This window comes from Gallinula chloropus (assembly GCF_964237585.1).
Source record: "Gallinula chloropus genome assembly, chromosome: 23".
Lineage (NCBI taxonomy): Eukaryota > Metazoa > Chordata > Aves > Gruiformes > Rallidae > Gallinula > Gallinula chloropus.
In genome coordinates, this window is record NC_140108.1 from 1283058 (window position 1) to 1304421 (window position 21364).

The window sequence follows — 21364 nt, forward strand, 5'->3', positions numbered from 1 at the left end:
ACTGACTTGCACACACTGACATTTGAATGGGATGAGGCATTTCAACTCAGGCAATTCTTGTCTCACTCTAACACAGCCCATTCCTGTAGATGGAACAGAAGTAAATTGGACTCTTAATAGCATATTCTGCAGTTTCTGACCTGAAATGACCTTGCAGATTGCAAGAGCTTTACTCTAATTGTTTCCAGTGAAGCGTGCATACTTTGTTCTTAAATCTTTAATTTTAGGTTTTCTTACCCCATCATTCTTTCCAAGGAATTCCAAAAAAAGTCTTTCCCTCAGAGTTTGGTAGTGCAAGCTGCTTTTCACTGCTGCCTTATGTAATCTGCTGGCGAAGGACACAGTTACTCGTCCCGCAGTGTAGCAATTCACTGGCCAGCTTTCTGAGGCATCAAGAATCCCTAACAGCTTCGTTTATTTGGTGCTACCTATGCAGAGTATAAACTGATTTTTAGAGGGCTATAAATGGCTAAAAGGCTTTGAAAGAAAACAAACCACTGTATTTTTGTCTTTGGTAAGAATTTATTTGCGTTGTTATCCTCTCTTGTGCCGTTGCATTTAACTCCTGTGGTCCTTACTGCAACCATCATCCAATTCCAGATCGATGCCTTCCAGCACATGCAGCACTTCGTGCAGACAATGCAGCAGCAGGCACAGCATGCTATTGCCACTGAGGACCAGCAGCACAAGCAGGAACTCCACAAGCTCATGGCACGGTCAGCACCTGGTCCTTGGACACCCTTTAGCTATAGAGTGAAACTGATGTCTTTCCTGAGGATGCAGGGGATGTGCAGATGATGCTTTTGAGATTAAAGGAAACAGGGGGTTCTCATTTAGCTGGTAGAGACCTTTTGGTAATATGTTTTTCTCTGTCACATCATTTCAGCAAACCTTATTGTGACACATTGGCTGGTGGTGTTTTTCCAGCGCTGTGGCTCCCTGGCAGAAGGCAGAGCTCTCAGTGTATTGCTTTGGTTTTCAGGAGATGCAGTCAGCAGGAAAGAAACACTTCCCACATGCCTGGCACATCTGTGCTTGGCAGCCTGTACCCTTAATACAACAGCAGTGCTTTGGGCAATAGGTGCCCAGCATGTGATGGCCTCTTAAAATCCTGTCGCATTAAAAACACATCTTATAATCTCCAATTTCCTCTCTGGATCTGGAGGTGCCAGATCTGTTGGTTCCCATTTAAAAGGAATTGCACAGTGCTTTGGGTTTTCTGTGTAGCAGTTTCATCTCTTTTTGGAAGGGAGGCATGCATTTAATTTGCTTTTATAGGGACGGGAACTCGATAACAGTATTGTCTTGTTTTTTCCTTGGGGACTATCAAATGGGTGATGAGTTGTGCACAATATTTGTCTAGCACAATGCTTTTTGGAAAACTCGACCTACAGAAAGGACAGCTACATTGCTGTGGTATTTAAAGCCTGCTGAGGGAGCAAAGGATTAAGTTTTGCACAAACCTTCACAGCCCCACCCGGCTGCAGTAAAAATGGGTTGTTTTTCCTTTCCTCTGGGAGGGGATGGCTTAACGGGGCTCTGGCTTGGGGGAAGAGTGAGTGCTCTGTTTCCATTGTTTGTCACAGTCTCCTCTATGAAAAGCCAGCCAGCACGTGTCCTGTGTGTGTTGAGAGCAGCCCTGAGGAGAAGGCCTTGGGGGTGCTGAGCGATGACAAGCTCGACATGAGCCAGCAGTGTGAGCTGGCAGCTCAGAAGGCCACCTGTGTCCTGGGCTGCAGCAAGAGCAGCGTGGCCAGCAGGTCTGGTGGGGGGGATTCTGTCCCTCTGCTCTCCTGAGACCCCACCTGGATCCTGTGTTCAGCTTGGGGGTCCTTACTACAAGAAAGACATAGAGCTGTTGGAGCGAGTCCAGAGGAGGCCATGAAGATGATCAGGGGCTGGAGCACTTCTCCTATGAAAACAGGCTGAGAGAGGTGGGCTGGTTCAGCCTGGAGAAGAGAAGGCCCTGGGGAGAACTAATTATGGTGTATCAATCCTTAAAGGGGTCCCACAGGGAAGTGAGAGAGGGACTGGTCACCAGGGAGTGCAGGGACAGGACAAGGGGTGATGGCTTCAAGCTGACAGAGGGCAAGGTTAGGTTAGACATTAGGAAGGAATTCTGCACTCTGAGGGTGGTGAGGCCCTGGCACAGGGTGCCCAGAGAGTGTGGGGATGCCCCCTCCCTGGAGGTGTTCAGGGCCGGGTTGGATGGGGCTTTGGGCAGCTCGGTCTAGTGAGGGTGACCCTGCCTATGGCACGTAGTTGGAACTAGATGATCTTTGAGATCCCTTCCAACCCAAAGCATTCTATGATTCTATGATTTTATTAATACCAATGAAATCTTTTGATGATAGTTAACTGCCTCTTATATTTATTTTATAACCAGTATAACTGAGGAACAAAGTTTGACCTTTAACTTTCTGCTGTAAGTTAAACTGTTAAGTAGTTAGCTCCACACTTACAAGCAGGATGTAGGTATTTTGAACCTTAGATGTTAACATGTACCCTCCCAGTCTGCAGAAGACACTTACTGGGGGGGTTACCACCATGAAATGTGTCTTTAGATAAAAAGCCTGCCTTTTAATCCAGTAGCCTTCATTTCCATTCTAGGTTCTGAGTCAATAATCCCTTTGCCTTAACCAGGTGTTTCCTCAAACTGGGGGAGTGGCAGCTGAACCTGCAAGGCATCAATGAGAGCACCATCCCCAAAGTCTTGCAATACTACAGTGCTGCAACAGAGCACGATCGCAACTGGTACAAGGTCAGTAAGGAGAAGGTTCCAGTGCCATTGCATTGATCACTTCCCACACTACAGGGAAGGAAGATGTTCATAGAAGATGTCTTATCTTATAACTATCTGCCTTGTTACTGCCAGTAGGATTTACCAAAAAAACTAACCCAAAAACCAACCAGAGAAAGCAGACAAGGTAACCACAAGAGTCTTGTTGAGACTTTTATCTGCCTGGAAAAACTAGGCCATGATTCAGTTTCTATTCTTGCTTTTGGGACTTTCTCTCCTGTCAATTAACAGTGAAGGAGAAAGGATAATCTAAATGGAAAAAACTGATTCTTACTCAGTGAGAATCCTAAACTAGGAAATCCTAAACTAGGAAAGTAGCCTTGTTGCTAATTCTCCAAAGAGCCTTTGATTTCAGGGTTGTGAAATTTCAATTAATATTTGGTGCTACATCTCTGGGGCAGCTGTCTCCTGTGTTTCTTCCCTGAGTCCTAACATACTGATCTTGATTTTCAGCTTTGAAAAATTAAGGTGTTATGTGAATGGAATGTGATCTAATTTTTTGGTACAGAGCTCCTTTGCCTTAACATCCAACAGGGAGCTCCTGACCAAGAACTCACCATGATGTTATTTAAGATAATAATACAAGTGATTAGAGAAGACCAAGCATTGTGTTGCCTGCAGTGTATTACTGCTGGTGTCGGTGGCCTCAAAGGTTGGATTATTCTCTAATAATTTGAAAGCACAGCTTGCAGAAAGGATTCATCTTCCTTTTGACTCCTGTCCTCTCTTGTTGGCAGGCCTGGCATGCTTGGGCAGTGATGAACTTTGAAGCAGTGCTTCACTACAAACATCAAAACCAGGCCAGAGATGAGAAGAAGAAACTCCGTCATGCCAGTGGAGCCAGCGTCACCAGCGCCAACACCGAGGGCAGCAACAGCGAGAGCGACGCCGAGAGCACAGAGAATAGCCCCATCCCATCGCCGGTGCAGAAGAAAGTCACTGAGGTACCTCTGTCCCATGGGCACTTGGGGATCCATATGTCCTGCTGAGACACAAGGAAATGTGATGTTGAGGAACAAGCTCCTGTGTGTACCTGGCTCGGGGAAGTGGTCTTGGAAATGGATTTTTATATATATATAAAATATGCTCAGAGCTTACAGCAGAAGTGAGTAAGTTCATTTTCACAGAATCACAGAATCTTAGGGGTTGGAAGGGACCTCAAGAGATCATTGGGTCGAACCCCCCTGCCAAAGCAGGCTCCCTATCTCACATTACACAGATAGGCATCCAGACAAGACTTGAATATCTCCAGAGAAGGAGACTCAACCACCTCCCTGGGCAAACTCAGTCTGAAGGGAAAAGGACTAAATTAATGCAAAGGATGGGTTAGTTAACTGTGAACTAAAGCACATGTATGGAGCTGTCACAGGCAGTACAGTCTGCAGGGACATGTTCTGCTCCTTAAGCCCTTCATGAAAGACTGAGGAATCTTTTACTTACCCCTTAGAGTAGGTTGTTATTCTTAGGCAGCTTTGCTGTCCGTAGTTTTGCCAACAAACTGAAGTATAAAAACGCTTCCCATGTGTTCCCTGCCAGGCTGAAAGATCCATGTGTAGTCAAGCAAAGCACAAACTCCGGAAGCAATGTGTCCTGTGAAAAGCATGAGTAGAAGTCAGCTCTAATGCACATTAGGTCTATGTTTCCACATACTTCTTCCTGTTGCTCCTTGCTGAGTTTAGAGTTCATGCAGACTGATGCACTTGTGTAGAACTAATGCAGAAATTTTTATTCCTAAAGGATTTATCCAAGACTCTCTTGATGTACACAGTCCCTGCTGTCCAGGGTTTCTTCCGATCCATATCTCTGTCTCGAGGAAACAACCTACAAGACACTCTAAGGTACCTAATAAAACAGGAAATGAAATCCACCTGATAAGGACAAGTGGTTTAAGATTAGATAGAACCTAATCTTCTGCTCTTTTTATTATGGTTAAACTAAGCTTCAGTCCAAGCTGATTTGTGTTAGGTGGATTAGCCCTTATCCTACTGATCTCTACATTCTGGGGAAAAGAATAATTTATAAATGGATCTGATGGTGTTTGACTGGGATGGGGTTCTTTCTTTCATTTCTAAATGATGTGTTTCTCCTTTGCAGAGTCCTTACTCTGTGGTTTGACTATGGTCACTGGCCTGATGTGAATGAGGCTTTAGTAGAAGGAGTCAAGGCAATCCAGATTGATACGTGGCTGCAGGTAAGGAACACAAAGGGCTGAAACAAAGCTCATTCCTTGAGGATTTGTGATATGACATCCATGATGATCCTTCACTAAACAGTCCCCTGTAGGTGAGTGGTGAGAGCAGTGTGCACCACAAATAACTGATCTAACAAGCATCTGGAACAGAGACATGAGCAACATGCTTGCATGTGTTTCTGAGAGCCTACAAGGGAGCTCTCAGGAATGAGAACATTTTTCAAGTGGAAGATTATGTGCAGTCAGTGGTCATCAAGAATAAAACACCACTGTGCTGCTCTGATGTAATTCCATCTGTTCCAGGGTTGCTTTGTAGAACAACTCTTGAAAATAAATTGTAAAAGGCTTTGTTTCTTGTTTGAGCATTACACTTCTGGTATTTCTGACACTGCTGGGAGCTTTGTGCTACCCTCTGACTGTCTCAGAAATGAGTGGTGGGCTTCTCTGTCTCCTTTAGAGACCGGGAGGGCTGTAGCAGAAGGCAGAGCAGCTTGTGAACTAAACACATGAGAAGACAGGGTATTTATTTTACTTCTCCTTACTGCTAGGTTATCCCTCAGCTCATTGCAAGAATTGATACTCCTCGACCACTAGTAGGACGTCTCATTCATCAGCTCCTCACAGACATTGGGCGGTACCACCCCCAGGTAAGCTTTGGCTCACAGGAGGAATTCCCACAGGCTGGTAGCCAGTAGAAGGCATTCCCTGTGTTCTGTTTTGCCTGCTCTAGGTGTCCCTCCTGGAAGTCACAGCAAGTGGGGACAGGCAATGTTTCTGCTGCTGCTTCTTTCACCTCAGCACTGCTCCTGTAAAAAAGGAAAGAACAGGTGGAGAAGCCATGTGGCAGGGGAAGTTCTCACTTCTGGGTAGTCTGAATCACCCTGAACCTTGATGAGTCACTGCTGAGGCTGCCTCACAGGTGTTTCACCTGAACTTCTGCCTACAGGCTGGAAACTCACAAAATGCTAAAACCAGTTTGATACAGGCTCTGAACATCATTCTGCTACTCGGTGAATTCAGTCCTTGTAAGCTTTTCAGACTGGAAGACTTGGAATAGCAAATTCCTATCACCTCTTTCCAGAAGCAAGCTTCCTTTCTCTTGTCTACCTCTAAGCCTGGGATTTACTAACACTTTGCTAATCTCTCAATTTAGGCAGCTTTCTGCGTGGTTGTAAAATATTATCTGTTGATGTTCCTTGTAGGCTTTGATCTATCCTTTGACTGTGGCCTCTAAATCTACAACCACTGCTCGCCACAACGCTGCAAATAAGATCTTGAAAAACATGTGTGAGCACAGTAACACTCTGGTGCAGCAGGCAATGATGGTGAGTACTCTGGGTAGCACAGAGTGTATTGTGTTTCAGGCATGGGTGTGCCACAGGGGGAACAACACAGACTGACTACTCCTTGTTAATTTTATTCAAGTACAAATGATCAGGAGAGCAGGGTTGCAATTGGTAGAAGTTATGGTTAATATAATTTCAAGAGAATGTTTTGATTTAAAAAGGCCCATAATGTTCAAACATGCTGAATGTGAGCCAGCAGTGTGCCCAGGTGGCCAGGAAAGCCAATGGCATCCTGGCTTGTATCGGAAACAGTGTGGCCAGTAGGTCTGGGGAGGGGATTGTGCCCCTGTACTGGGCACTGGTGAGGCTGCACCTCAAGTGCTGGGTCCAGTTCTGGGCTCCTCACCATAAGAAGGACATTGAGGTCCTGGGGTGAGTCCAGAGAAGGGCAACCAGGCTGGGGAAGGGGCTGGAGGGCAAATCCTCTGAGGAGCGGCTGAGGGAGCTGGGGGTGTTGAGCCTGAAGAAGAGGAGGATGAGGGCAGACCTTATCAGCCCTACACTGCCCTGCCAGGAGGGTGCAGAGAGGTGGGCGATGGTCTCTTCAGCCAGGGGACAGGAGATGGGACAAGGGGCAATGGGCTCAAGCTGCCCCAGGGCAGGGTCAGAGCAGATGGGAGGGAAAATTTCTTCCCTGGCAGAGTTGTGGGGCTGTGGCACAGGCTGCCCAGGGAGGGGCTGAGTCACTGCCCCTGGATGTGTTTAAAAAAAGGGTAGATGAGGTGCTCAAGGATATGGTTTAGCACAGGATGGGAATGGTTGGAATTGATAATCTTCAAAGGTCTTATCCAACTTTGTGATTCTGTAATTCTTGTGTCTCCTTATGAATACATTTAGAGAAGAAATACAGAAGCATTTAGGTAGAGTCATAAAGAGGTATTTTTGCTTAATGAAAAGTGGAAACAAGATTTACTAAGCATAGGATGGAAAGAGTAATCTAATGAATTTGCCAAAGCTTTTTACAAACAAATGAAGAGGCATTCTTTCAGGCCAAGCTACACAAATAAATAGAAAATTTGTAAGGCAACATATAAAGTGAAGCAAGCCTGATCAGCTTCTTGCAGAAAAAAGTCTAACAACCTTGTGGAAGTTCCTGTGGCTCCCTCTGGCTGCCAGCAACAAATATTTCATAATCATTAGAGAAGGAAGTAGTTGTGCATTGCCAGTATACAGTCATGGTGTTTTTCTTTAGGTATTTGATCTTTTTTCCTGTCCTAAAACAGGTGAGTGAAGAGCTGATCCGTGTTGCCATCCTGTGGCATGAGATGTGGCATGAAGGGTTGGAGGAAGCATCTCGTCTCTACTTTGGAGAAAGGAACGTGAAGGGCATGTTTGAGGTGCTGGAACCCCTTCATGCAATGATGGAACGTGGGCCTCAGACCTTGAAAGAGACATCCTTCAACCAGGTATCAGCAAATGGCCAAGAGCATAACCTTCTGCACACCCTCAAAAACAGGCAGGACAGCCACCTGCCCCAGATATCTTACCCAGGACCTTTGCAATCTAACACAAAGAGCACAGCTCTTAGGACTTGTGACATTCATAGAGTCATAGTTTGGGTTGAAAGGGACCTTGGAGATCATGTTGTTCCAACCCCTCTGCTTAAGGACAAGGACACCTCTCACCAGCCCAGGCTGCTCAAGGCCCCATCCAACCTGGCCTTGAACACCTCCAGGGAGGGGGCAGCCACCACCTCCCTGGGCAGGCTGTTCCAGCCTCTCACCACCCTCAGAGTGAAGAATTTCTTCCTAATATCCAATCTAAATCTCCCCCCTTCCAGTGTATAGCCAGGACCCCTCGTCCTGTCATTGCATGCCCTTGTAAAAAGTCCTGCCCCAACATGAGTTGCAGACTTCATCATTGACGTTTATCTTCAGCTCTGAACCACTTTTGGTGACTGCAGTGCTCCAGGGGCCATGGCAGTACAGCTTGGGCTCTTGTATCGGCCACGTGTCTGACAGGGTCTGGAACACATTCAGCTGCTCTGCAGCTAATTCTTCTGACTCTGCTTTGCTCCATGATAACCACTAGCACACATAGTCGAGATGAGCTCACCTAAGCCAGCAAAAGGAATTAATTTGAGCTTGTGAGCCTACTGTTAAAAGGTGATTCCATTCATCCTGTTACCTCCTATCATTAACTCTGTTGGTGGGCAACATTGGCTAATAAACTGGGAGTCTGTCTTGGATCCAGGAATTTCTGGACCTTTAATTCTGATATGCTACAAAAATGTGGAATCAACTCTTTGTAATGCAATTTGAAAGTACTGTGATGCTCTTTGAAGGTGTTAAGTGGTCTCCAATGTTCCACCATCGTCTGTAGAAATGTTTTTCCTCTGTTGTTTTCCACTCCCTCCCTAGGCCTATGGCAGGGATCTCATGGAAGCTCAGGAATGGTGCAGGAAGTACATGAAGTCAGGAAATGTCAAAGACTTAACTCAGGCTTGGGATCTCTATTACCACGTGTTCCGGCGTATCTCAAAGCAGCTGCCTCAGGTAAGGGGAGAGGTACAATTCTGTTGGGGGTCCTAGTGCAAGTGGTCAATACCAGGCTTTTGTTTCATGGTTTTTGGTAGTTCAGAACACTCCAGTTCCATAGTATAGACATTCCAGCCAGTGACATGCTGCAAGTTTGCTGAGTGTGCAACATTTCCCACCAGCGTTTGAAATAGTGAACAGCTCTAGGTCACAGAATCCCAGGGGTTGGAGGGGACCTGGAGAGCTCATGGGGTCCAACCCCCTGCCAAAGCAGCTCCCCAGCTCATATTGCACAGGGCGGCGTCCAGACGGGGCTGGAATCTCTCCAGAGATGGAGACTCCACACCCCCTGGGCAGCCTGTCCCAGGGCTCCCTCACCCTCACTGGGGAAAAGTTCTTCCCCATATTGCTGTGGAACTCCCTGTGCTCCAACTTGCAGCCATTGCCCCTTGTCCTGTCCCCACAGACACTGAAAAGGGGCTGCCCATTTCCCCTGCATCCCATCCTTCAGATATTGATAAACATTAATCAGGTCCCCCCTTAGTCTTCTTTTCTCCAGGCTGAACAGCCCCAGCTCACTCAGCCTTTCCTCACAGGGGAGATGCTCCAGGCCCTTCATCATCCCCGTAGTCCCTCTGGACTCTCTCCAGGAGATCCCTGTCTTTTTTATCCCAGGGAGCCCAGAACTGGACACAACACTCCCTTCAGATGTTTCTGTCAGATTTAACTGAAATTTGGGGGTGTGGGGGGTGTGTTTCTTTTTGGCAGCTCACTTCTTTGGAACTACAGTACGTGTCACCAAAACTCTTAATGTGCCGGGACCTGGAGTTGGCAGTACCAGGAACGTACGATCCCAACCAGCCCATCATCCGAATCCAGTCCATTGCACCCTCACTGCAGGTCATCACCTCCAAGCAGCGGCCCAGGAAGTTAACACTAATGGGTGAGAGCAGTTTTCACTCACTTATTCCAGTATTTAAACAGGCATAGCTTTGAGGTCCAACTGCACATTTCACAGAATCACAAGGTCAGAAGGACCTTTAAGATCATCGAGTCCAACCATTCCCATCCTAAGCTAAACCAGATCCCTGAGCACCTCATCTACCCTTTTTTTAAACACATTCAGGGAAGATGACTCAGCCCCTCCCTGGGCAGCCTGTGCCACAGCCCCACAACTCTGCCAGGGAAGAATATTTTTCTGATATTTAATCTAAACCTGCCCTGGCAGAGCTTGAAGCCATTGCCCCTTGTCCCATCTCCTGTCCCCTGGCTGAAGAGACCATCGCCCACCTCTCTGCACCCTCCTGGCGAGTGGAGGTGGGGAGAAGGTCTCCCCTCAGCCTCCTCTTCTCCAGGCTGAACACCCCCAGTTCCCTCAGCTGCTCCTCAGAGGATTTGCCCTCCAGCCCCTTCCCCAGCCTGGTTGCCCTTCTCTGCACTCGCTCCAGGACCTCAATGTGCTTCTGATGGTGAGGAGCCCAGAACTGGACCCAGCACTCAAGGTGCAGCCTCACCAGTGCCCAGTACAGGGGCACTATCTCCTCCCCAGACCTACTGGCCACACTGTGTCTGATACAAGCCCGGATGCCATTGGCCTTCCTGGCCACCTGGGCACACTGCTGGCTCGTGTTCAGCCTGCAGTCACCCAACACCCCCAGGTCCTTCTCTGCCTGACAGCTCTCCAGCCAGTCTCCCCCCAGCCTGCAACACTGCTCAGGGTTGTTCTGTCTCATGTGCAGGACTCTGCACTTGGCCTTGTTAAACCTCATCCCACTGGTCTCAGCCCATCAGTCCAGCCTGTTCAGATCCCTCTGAAGAGCCTCCCTACCCTCAGGCAGATCAACACTTCCTCCTTGTTTAGTGTCATTTACCAGGTATAAAACCTTTCCAGCATCTCCTTTCAGGGGAGGTATTTTTTAGTGGTCTGGTCAGTCTGTCTGCAGCGCTTTCCAGTTGTTGGCTGCACAGGTATTTACTCTTGTCTGTTTGTCCAGCAAGAATAAACTTTTGTGTATTAATTCTTCTGCAGGGAGCAATGGGCATGAGTTTGTATTCCTTCTGAAAGGCCACGAGGACCTTCGCCAGGATGAAAGAGTGATGCAGCTTTTTGGGTTGGTCAACACTCTGCTAGCAAATGATCCGACTTCCCTTCGTAAAAACCTCAGGTGGGTGTTGTGGGAAGTCACTGAATGTGCTCACCTACAAGTGAGTCCTTATGTAGGTGCAATCTCCAAATAACCCTTGGCACAACCAGCTGGTTTGTGAGGAAATCTGAGGGCTGAGTTAATATTAAAAGAAGAGAGAGAGAGAGAAAAAAAATCATAGAATTCAAACCTGGAGGAAATGTGTCCCAGGGGGATTGTTTGGTTTATTGAAATGAAATCCCATCTTGTAAATATTCCAGGATAGTTTGAGTGCTGCCTTAGGAGCCTGAGAACAAGGGGAGTGTCAAGGATGGTTTTTGATTGAAGTCACTAAATAGCTTGGTGAAGAGTCACTACGGTTCTGAGCAGAGTCTTTCAGGCTATATATCAAATGTCATGTGCAAATAGTAGATCATGGTGACATGTACCTTCTGAAAGCAGTCTTTAGTGAAAACCATGTAAGCCCTGAGAATGTCTGTAGGTTATCTGGCAGCAGTCTGTCCAAATGGATGTTCTGGGACTGTTTGAAAGGAAGAAAAGCAGGGCAACTGCTGAAGAAGACAGTTTGGATCACAGTCAGATTTAGTAGTAGTTGCTTTGTATCTTGAGATGTCATAACTCACAACATGTGAGCTCTGATTGTCCCTTTTGTTCCTGCAGCATCCAGAGATATGCTGTTATTCCACTGTCTACAAATTCAGGCCTGATTGGTTGGGTCCCCCACTGTGACACGCTGCACGCCCTCATCCGAGACTACAGGGAGAAGAAAAAGATCCTGCTCAACATTGAGCATCGCATCATGCTGAGGGTAAGGGGCAAAGCTGGCAGAGTTTGTTGGTTCATTCTTTTAGGACTTCACTGCCTTAGTGCAGAATAATGGCCTGCAGCATGTCCTTCCTTTGCTTCTGGTTGCTATTGGTAGCAGTAAGAAATGCAGAGATGTCAGGTAAGAGAGATAAAATAAGAGAGATAAAATGCTACCAGGAGGTAAAATTTGCCATCCTTTTGTTTCTCCTGTCCTCTTTTAGCAGTGACCACAGGTTGTTACTATCTGGTGACTAAAATGTGCTTGGAATTTTGTGTGACTGTGCCATGCTGTGCACAAGGTGCCATGCTGCTGGCATTAGGAATGGTGTGTCTGAGCAACTGGGCCACAGTTAGACAGACTGGAGAAACTGAACATGACTGGGGAAGTTGGAGTTGCCTAACGGAAAGGAGAGTGTGTGCCAGCCCAGCAGACTTATTTGGATAATAGTGATAATAATGGCTTTTTGAAACATATGTAGCCTGGAGAAGAGGAGGCTGAGGGGTGACCTTATTAATGTTTATAACTATGTATAGGGTGAGAGTCAGGAGGCTGGAGCCAGGCTCTGCTCAGGGATGGCAGTGACAGGACAAGGGGCAGCAGGTGCAGCTGGAGCAGAGGAGGTTCCATGGGAATGTCAGGAGGAACTTTGTCCCTGTGAGGGTGACAGAGCCCTGGGCCAGACTGCCCAGAGAGGTTGGGGAGTCTCCTTCTCTGGAGACATTCAAACCCACCTGGCTGTGTTCCTGTGGGATTTAGTCTGGGTGATCCTGCTCTGGCAGGAGTTGGGCTAGATGAGCTTTTGAGGTCCCTTTCCAACTCCCTACGTTCTGTGAGTCTGTGATATTTACCTTCACAGTATTTTCCTTCACTATGGCTATGGACTGTTCTTTGGATGCTAAATCATTTGCTATGCCATCTGAAATAAATTCTTCACTGTGTTTGGGAGTATACTGGTCAGTTTACAAATAATCTCATATCAAGTTTAAAGTGAAATTATTTGTGATTACTGTGTTATAGTACAGCCAGGGATTACTGGAGGTGGTGGGGTTTTAAGTTGCTGAGTGTCATTTCTCAATTACAGATGGCTCCAGATTATGACCACCTGACTCTGATGCAGAAAGTGGAAGTATTTGAACATGCTGTAAATAACACAGCTGGGGATGACCTTGCCAAACTGCTGTGGTTGAAAAGTCCAAGCTCAGAGGTGAGTTCAGCACATGTAACACCTTGTGTTTGGCAATCAGCATACCATGGAATTACCTTCCCTGCAGCTCAAGTGAGAGATGGAGTTTATTCATCATAAACTCCAGGTGAATCACTGCAGAACATGGATCTGCACATGTGTGTCCCCTCACAAGGGGTGTGCAGTCCAAAGCTAGAGACTGGAGCTCCATTCACCCTGCACTGGCAGAGAAAACCAGGAGGCTCAATATATTCTCTTAATGACTTAATGAATTAATCTAATTCAAGACCACAGGATGTTTGAGCCCCCTCGGGCTATAGAGTGTGTGGAACCTAAGCACAGTGCAGCTTTGCTCTGTGCAAAATACAAGTAGTTAATATATAGATTAAAACCTAAGCTGGGACATGGCATGTGCCTGCCTGACTCTGCTGCTTCTGTCTCTGTGTGTAGGTGTGGTTTGACAGAAGAACGAACTACACTCGCTCCCTAGCTGTGATGTCAATGGTTGGCTACATTTTGGGCCTTGGGGACAGGTAAGTGACATTGTAAAGGTTTCTTTTAAATAAAGCAGAGACTCTGTATGCTTTATCTGTTCTTTCTTTGTGTCTGTACTTACCATCACACCTTTTGCTGTGGTTCTCTCCGAGCTGTAACGATACCATCTCACAGGGCTGAATTGCCTGCAGGGCTCAGTGACAGCAGCACGTGAGCCACAGTGTTTGTGGGTTGTGCTTGTGAATAGGAGTTTCTTCCATTTTGAGAGGAATATACACCAGGATTACACAAGGCTGGAGAGTTCTCTTTCTGTCCTTTCACTCACAAAATGGGAAGTCTTATTCCATCCATCCTGTAACACAGAGACATTGTTGACTTTCACCAGCAATCCATGTGTGTGCTTCCTGCCTATGAGATGGCAGGGGTTTTTTGAAGGTCTGTTAGGACTGTACATGTACATCCAGCTTTTTGGGGAGGAAAGCACGACTGTGATTAAGCACTGGGCTTTGTTCCCTGAGGTAGCATAAAGAAATCCAGAAAGTATCTATTGGTAAAGGTTTTCTGTCTCTCTCTCCAAATTTGTTCAGTGACTACTTACTTTGCTGCTTTTTTGCCTGGTGGATATTTATTGAGTGAAGCAGGAACCTCTCACACTGTGTATGCTCACAGTAGGTGTCAGAGACATGCATGAAGTCCCCACAAATACTCATACACAGAATCACCCAGAATCACAAGGTTGGAAAGACCTTTAAGACCGTTCCTGTCCTGTGCTAAACCAGATCCCTGAGCACCTCATCTGCCCTTTTTTTAAACATATCCAGGGAAGGTGACTCAACCCCCTCCCCCCAGCCTGTAGCACTGCTTAGGGTTGTTATGTCCCATGTGCAGCACTCTACACTTGGCCATGTTAAACCTCATCCCACTGGTCTCAGCCCATCAGTCCAGTCTGTTCAGATCCCTCTGAAGAGCCTCCCTACCCTCAGGCAGATCAACACTTCCTCCCAGCTTAGTGTCATCTGCAAACTCACTGAGGGAACATCCAATCCCTTCATCCAGGTCATTGATAAAGATGTTGAACAGAGCTGGACCCAGGGCTGAGCCCTCGGGGTGCCACTCGTGACCGGCCTCCAGCTGGATTTGGCTCCATTCACACTTTGGGACCGGCCATCCAGCCAGTTCTGAACCCAGCTGAGGGTCCCCCTGTCCAGGCCAGTGGCAGCCAGTATCTCAATCAGAATGATGTGAGAAACGGTGTCAAAGGCTTTACTGAAGTCCAGGTAGACACATCCACAGCCTTCCCCTCATCCATTAAGCCAGTCACCTTGTCCTAGAAGGTGATCAGGTTAGTTTGACAGGATCTGCCTTTTGTAAGCCCATGTTGGCTGGGCCTGATCCCCTGGCCATCACACATGTGTAGCTTGATAGCACCTGAGGTGACCCTCTCCATGATCTTCCCTGGGACTTAGGACAGACTGACAAGCCTGTAGCTCCCTGATCTTTACTCAAAGACTCTGCTAGGCTGAAATGGCAGTTAATGTTGGTTTAACTATTACTTAACACGGTGCTTTCTCTGATCTGCAATGCAGACGTGTTCTGGAGGGAAGTATGTACAATCCAAATCAGTTTGGGCAAATAATGAAGAGAAAAGAAAAGATAAAATGAAGAAAGGTTTGGTATAGTCTGTGGCTTACTGTCAAAAGGAGGCATCCCAGCTTCCAAAGTACTTTTGAAGACAGTATATTTCACATTTAAGGTCTGTAATGCAAAAAACCAGCTAAACCCTCAAATGCTTTCATAACAAAAGCTTTTATTCCTGACCTTAAAGGTATTAATAGTGGAATTATAAACCTTTGAAAACAAAATTGGAATGAGCATCATGGTTTTGCTAGTCTGGATTGATTCTCTTCTAGCTTTAATCCAATGTGCATTACTTCAGTTGGAGGATAATTCATTGTATTTTCCTGTACTGAAAAAAAAAAATTAAAAAAGCATAAAACAAGCAGAAGAATTTATCCTCACTGAAAAATAAATGTTCATATCTAAGAAATGTACTGATGGCTCTGGTCCACATGGTTGTTTATCTTCCAAGGCGAGAAGATCTCTAACTCCTGAGAGGTAATTACAGAAATAATGTGATAGATGCACTGTCAGGAAGCTATTCTGTTCCTCCTGAGATGGAAGGTGTCAGATAAGCAAGCTGTCACTGGCTGTCCTTCATCGTGAAGATAAATATCATTTCAGACTGGAGGTGCTGTGATTTACTTTGGGGGTTTATAATGGGCTGTCACTCTGTTTTTTTTCTCCTACTCCTTCATCAAAGACACCCCTCCAATCTGATGTTAGACAGACTGAGTGGAAAGATCCTGCATATCGACTTCGGGGACTGTTTTGAGGTAACTCTTTGTATTTGGACATCCCATTTTCTGTTAGGTTTCACTTTTTCTGGTGAAATGGGGATGAATCTGTAAGCCAGGACAAACTGACCTTGGAGGGTGATGCTGGGCAAGCCCTATAGCTCTCTGCTGGACTTTGCTTTACGTGCAGGCAAGATGAGTATAAGAAGATGCTTTATCTCAGAGCCTTATGTCTCAGGGGTTAGCTAACCACTGGAACAAGCAAAGTGCTAACACCCCTTCTCCATAAAATGTCCTGGAACAGTGGAAGCTGCTGGTAGGCAGTCTGCATTACTTGACACAAGCAACTGGGCACACACCTGAATTTTTCCACTGTGTTACCATGTTAAATATCTAAGTTTTTCCCAAAAATTTGTGCAAACTGAGGACCATAAAGCTGGGACTCTATTTACTATTTGGAATATAACCTTCAGGTTTGTAGCAAAAAAATAATTCACAGTGCTTATTAACTGTTACAAAATAATGTTAATTATTAATTTACTAATTCTTCATCATATGTTTAGGTTGCAATGACAAGAGAAAAGTTCCCTGAGAAGATTCCATTTAGGTTAACAAGAATGCTGACAAATGCTATGGAGGTAGGCATCCTCTCTTCAGTGGGAAGCAGACTGTTCCTAGGGAAAATCCCACTAATTGCTCAGTTTTCCTGTATTTGCTGTTGTGGCTGAACCTCTCCACTCTTGTAAGAACCAAAGATTCATGTTTCAGCTGTGTTTTCTGTAAGTTAAAGTACTTCTTGTGATCTCTACGATACATTACAGTGGAAAGCAACTTTTTCAGTGATAAAAAACCCACTGAAATTCCTCCAGTTTCTTAGTTCTTCCTTAGTTTCCTTATTTCAAATAGCTGTTTGCATCAACCAGACACAGCCAGTGGCATGGTACTTTGCAAACATTATCTTAAAAGCAGAAGGGAGCTTCATAGTTTGTAATGAAACTCTATCATAGAATCCCAGAATCACAGGGGTTGGAGAGCTCATGGGGTCCAACCCCCTGCCAAAGCAGCTCCCCAGCTCATATTGCACAGGGCGGCGTCCAGACGGGGCTGGAATCTCTCCAGAGATGGAGACTCCACACCCCCTGGGCAACCTGTCCCAGGGCTCCCTCACCCTCACTGGGGAAAAGTTCTTCCCCAGGTTGCTGTGGAATTTCCTGTGCTCCAACTTGCACCCATTGCCCCTTGTCCTGTCCCCACAGACACTGCAAAGGGGCTGCCCATTTCCCCCTGCATCCCATCCTTCAGATATTGATAAACATTAATCAGGTCTCTCCTTAGTCTTCTTCTCTCCAGGCTGAACAGCCCCAGCTCACTCAGCCTTTCCTCCCAGGGGAGATGCTCCAGGCCCTTCATCATCCCCGTAGCCCCTCTGGACTCTCTCCAGGAGATCCCTGTCTTTTTTTATCCCAGGGAGCCCAGAACTGGACACAACACTCCAGGTGGGGCCTGACCAGGGCAGAGCAGAGGGGAAGGATCCCCTCCTGTGACCTGCTGCCCACACTCCTCTTGATGCCCCTCAGGATCCCATTGTCTCTCTCAGTCCCCAGAGCACACTGCTGGCTCATGGCCACCCTGTCATCTACCATGACCTCCAGGTCCTTCTCTGCAGAGCTCCTTTCCAGCAGGTCACCCCCAGCCTGTACTGATTCAAGTGGTTATCGTGTTCTATTAACGAACAACACAGAGTGGAAGTGAATTCTGGTTCAAAGCACAAGCCACCTCCTGCTCACTGAACATTGGGGTTGGTACTTGTGTAGTGAAGCAGCAGTGGTTGATTCACTTCTTTCTCTTCTGAAGGTGACAGGTCTCGATGGCAACTACAGGATCACCTGTCACACCGTGATGGAAGTCCTGCGCGAGCACAAGGACAGCGTCATGGCTGTGCTGGAAGCCTTTGTGTATGATCCCTTACTGAACTGGCGCCTGATGGACAGTAAGTGAGAAGAATCAGTCTGATTCCATACAAGAAATCCAGAATCCTGAAATCCAATGTCTGTCTGAAGCCAATCTGATGCCTTTCTTGGTTTCCAAGTGCTGCTTCTGTACGCACTCGGTTTTAGGGGTTGTAATGTGAAATCACCACAGTGGTTGAACCCCTTTTGCCCTTAAACACAGATGCCAAGCAGCTGTTTGGGTTTTCAGACTGAAAGATGTGTTGAGGTGACAGAAGATGTTGAGAAAGGCTGTCACATCTCTGTTGTGGACAATTTGCTATGAAAGACTGATACTCCAGTTCATTCTTTTCAACTCTCTTCCTCCCTTGCAGCAAACACGAAAGGCAACAAGCGCTCCCGGACAAGAACAGACTCCTACTCAGCTAGTCAGTCAGTAGGTGAGTAGTGGAGGTGATGTTTGCTACAAGTGGTTTTTAGCAGTGTACAAGACTGGGTAAATGTTGTCAGGCATCTTCTCCAAAGTGAGCAGCTAAACAGCTTTTCTTACTGTGACTTTTATTTATACAAAAAAAATTGAGGGGAAAAATAACCTTTGCTCCTGTGATACGACCCCGTTAGTGAGAGACATGTGGCTGCTTGCAAACTCATTAACAGCTTTGTCAGTTAGCTGGTTTTCATGTTGTTTTCCATAGAAATGTTGGACAGTGTGGAACTGGGTGAGACAGCCCATAAGAAAACTGGGACCACAGTGCCTGAATCCATCCATTCCTTCAGTAAGTGTCATTGTCCTTTCTATACTGATGGAGAAATTGGGTTTAGATCAGAAGATTTCATTGTGATTCAGATGGTTATATGAGAAGGGAAAAGAGAGTTCCATGTTAGTGTAAATGACCTGTGATCTTAACTCCTGGAAAGAAGGTGACAGAATGTCCTGGCATCTGGCACAGGCTGCCCATGGAAGTGGTGGATGCCCCATCCCTGGAGGTGTTCAAGACTGAGTTGAATGGGGCCTTGAGCAGCCTGGGCTGGTGAAAGGTCTCCCTGCCCATGGGACGTGATCTTTAAGCTCACTTCTATTCTGTGATTCTCTGAAAATGGTATTTGTGGTGTTTGGGAAGAGGAGATGCAGCAGGAATACAAAAGGTTTTATTGTTTAGATGAAATCCTCATTATCTCCCCTACTTCTTTCTTTTAGTAGGAGATGGTCTAGTGAAGCCAGAAGCTCTAAATAAGAAGGCAATTCAGATCATCAACAGGGTTCGAGATAAGCTCACTGGTGAGCATGCTTCTGTCTTCATATAAGATAAACATACAGTTTGAGGAGCTGGATCAGCACTATTCTTAGTGCTGGTATTTGATGTTAATCCTTGAACTCAGCATATTCCAATTAAGTGAACGAGGCCATTTTCCAGTTCTTGTCTAACACTGCTGATGGTTTTGGGCACAAAGGAGCCTGGTTTGGTACGTACAGAGGGGATTGTCACTAAACAGACTTGGTATTTGGCATGTCTTGGCTTGTTAGTGGAAGTTGAATGTCTGCTCTCCTGGCTTTATAGCTTGTGGCCTAAAATTTATACACACACACAACCCCTCTAAATAAAGTACTTGAAGGGGAGTAGGATCAGTATTCCAGCTACTGCAAAGTTCTCTGTTGTTGGTTTATCCAACCGCCTGGAGAAAAGAAGACTAAGGGGGGACCTGATTAATGTTTATCAGTATCTTAAGGATGGGATGCAGGGGGAAATGGGCAGCCCCTTTTCAGTGTCTGTGGGGACAGGACAAGGGGCAATGGCTGCAAGTTGGAGCACAGGAAGTTCCACAGCACCATGGGGAAGAACTTTTCCCCAGTGAGAGTGAGGGAGCCCTGGGACAGGCTGCCCAGGGGGTGTGGAGTCTCCATCTCTGGAGAGATTCCAGCCCCGTCTGGACGCCACCCTGTGCAATATGAGCTGGGGAGCTGCTTTGGCAGGGGGGTTGGACCCCATGAGCTCTCCAGGTCCCTTCCAACCCCTGGGATTCTGGGATTATTGGGAAAAGACAAAAAGAAGAAACAGTAATAGGGAAAAAGAGAGCTCTGAAGGCATAGAGCACCCAGAAGCTCTCCATGTTTAGAAAATTCTGCATTTTACATGTAAGGGAAGGGGAGTTCCAAGCCCTGCCAGTCCTTAACGTGCCACCCAGAAGCACGTTACATTCCATGGTTTGTGACTCCCATTCACAGTTGGTTTGTTTTATCCTTTAATTTCCCAGGTCGAGACTTCTCTCATGATGAAACTCTTGATGTCCCCACACAAGTAGAACTGCTCATTAAGCAAGCTACTTCTCACGAGAATCTGTGCCAGTGCTACATTGGATGGTGAGTTTGTCACTCAGCTGAGCTTGCAAAACTCTCCTCAGAATGATGTGGGCAGCAAACAACGAAGGGAAATGTCACTTGTGTAGTTAGTTACATGTAGTTACATGGAGTCCTGTGTCCAGAGCTGGGGCCCCAGGACAAGAAAGATGTGGGACTGGTGGAGAGGGGTCAGAGGAGGCACAGAAATGATCAGAGGGCTGCAGCAGCTGCCCTACGGAGAGAGGCTGAGGGAGCTGGGCTGGTTCAGCCTGGAGAAGAGAAGGCTGTGGGGGGACCTCATTGCAGCCTTCCAGTCCCTGAAGGGAGCAGAGGAACAGGAGGAGAATCAGCTTGTTAAAGGGCAGAGACTGGCAGGACAAGGGGGATGGAGTGAAGCTGGAGGAAGGAAGGTTTAAATTGGATATTAGGGGGAAGCTCTTTCCAGAGAGAGTGGTGAGGGGCTGGAACATCCCTGGGGGTGTTCAAGGCCAGGTTGGATGGGGTCCTGGGCAACCTTGTGTAGCTCCAGGCCTGGAGGTTGGTGTCCCTGCCTGTGGCAGGGGGTTGGAGCTCTGTGACCCTTGGGGTCCCTTCCAACCCAGACCAGTCTGTGATTCTATGTAGGAGCCTTACAACCTGTTGTATCTGCTTGGGTAAATCTTGCAAGCTTGTGAGATCAATTCTGTAGGCAGCTGGGTTTGTCAGTACTCTCAGGGGGTTTGGAACACCTGCAGTGGTTTCAGCCTGACCAGCTGATAGGTTGGAGGTTCCAGTGAAGAACCATGTGTTCTGAAGTAAAAGCAGGTGATTTATTGTCATTTTGAGAATCAGCTAACTATGGACTGACTTTAAAAAGATAGAAATTCATAACTTTTTAAGCCTTTTTAAACTTCAGTTAGCTGGAAAGAGGCATGGGGATCACCAATCAACTTTTCCTGTGCTAAAACAGCACCTATTTAGTGTGGGTTCTCAGTCCTTCTCAGTGTTGCTCCTGTGAAACTCTCTGCAAGTCAGACTACTACAACATCTTTCTTTTCTTTAGGTGTCCTTTCTGGTAACAGAAGATTCCAAAGTATCCACAGCCTTTTGTTCTGGAGGCTTTTGCACTCCAAACTTGCTCTTCTACAAACACAAACTGAGAGTTGGACTGAAATACAGACCTTGTCATATATTTCAAAATGTAAATGAAAAGAGTTATTGTATATTAAAAGTTGGTTTAGGCCAATGTATAGCTGCTGATGGAAAAACACAAGCTGTCTGAAACACAATGCTTGATTGG

The 21364-nt window shown here is 46.5% G+C and overlaps 1 protein-coding gene across 1 annotated transcript in view; it reads left to right on the forward strand.

The window, feature by feature from the left end:
- MTOR (mechanistic target of rapamycin kinase) overlaps positions 1-21210 on the forward strand; it is a 67420-nt gene extending 46210 nt beyond the window's left edge. Inside the window, exons 29-50 of the mRNA XM_084274653.1 lie at positions 601-716; positions 2644-2761; positions 3538-3744; positions 4538-4638; positions 4895-4991; positions 5540-5638; positions 6194-6316; positions 7561-7743; positions 8698-8832; positions 9583-9757; positions 10844-10979; positions 11619-11766; positions 12848-12970; positions 13400-13482; positions 15765-15837; positions 16362-16436; positions 17653-17788; positions 18122-18187; positions 18443-18523; positions 18946-19026; positions 20001-20106; positions 21128-21210. Of these exons, the coding sequence (XP_084130779.1) occupies positions 601-716; positions 2644-2761; positions 3538-3744; positions 4538-4638; positions 4895-4991; positions 5540-5638; positions 6194-6316; positions 7561-7743; positions 8698-8832; positions 9583-9757; positions 10844-10979; positions 11619-11766; positions 12848-12970; positions 13400-13482; positions 15765-15837; positions 16362-16436; positions 17653-17788; positions 18122-18187; positions 18443-18523; positions 18946-19026; positions 20001-20106; positions 21128-21143 (2478 nt within the window). The 3' untranslated portion in view covers positions 21144-21210. The remainder of the gene's footprint in view (positions 1-600; positions 717-2643; positions 2762-3537; positions 3745-4537; positions 4639-4894; positions 4992-5539; positions 5639-6193; positions 6317-7560; positions 7744-8697; positions 8833-9582; positions 9758-10843; positions 10980-11618; positions 11767-12847; positions 12971-13399; positions 13483-15764; positions 15838-16361; positions 16437-17652; positions 17789-18121; positions 18188-18442; positions 18524-18945; positions 19027-20000; positions 20107-21127) is intronic.
- The last annotated feature ends 154 nt before the right edge of the window (positions 21211-21364 follow it).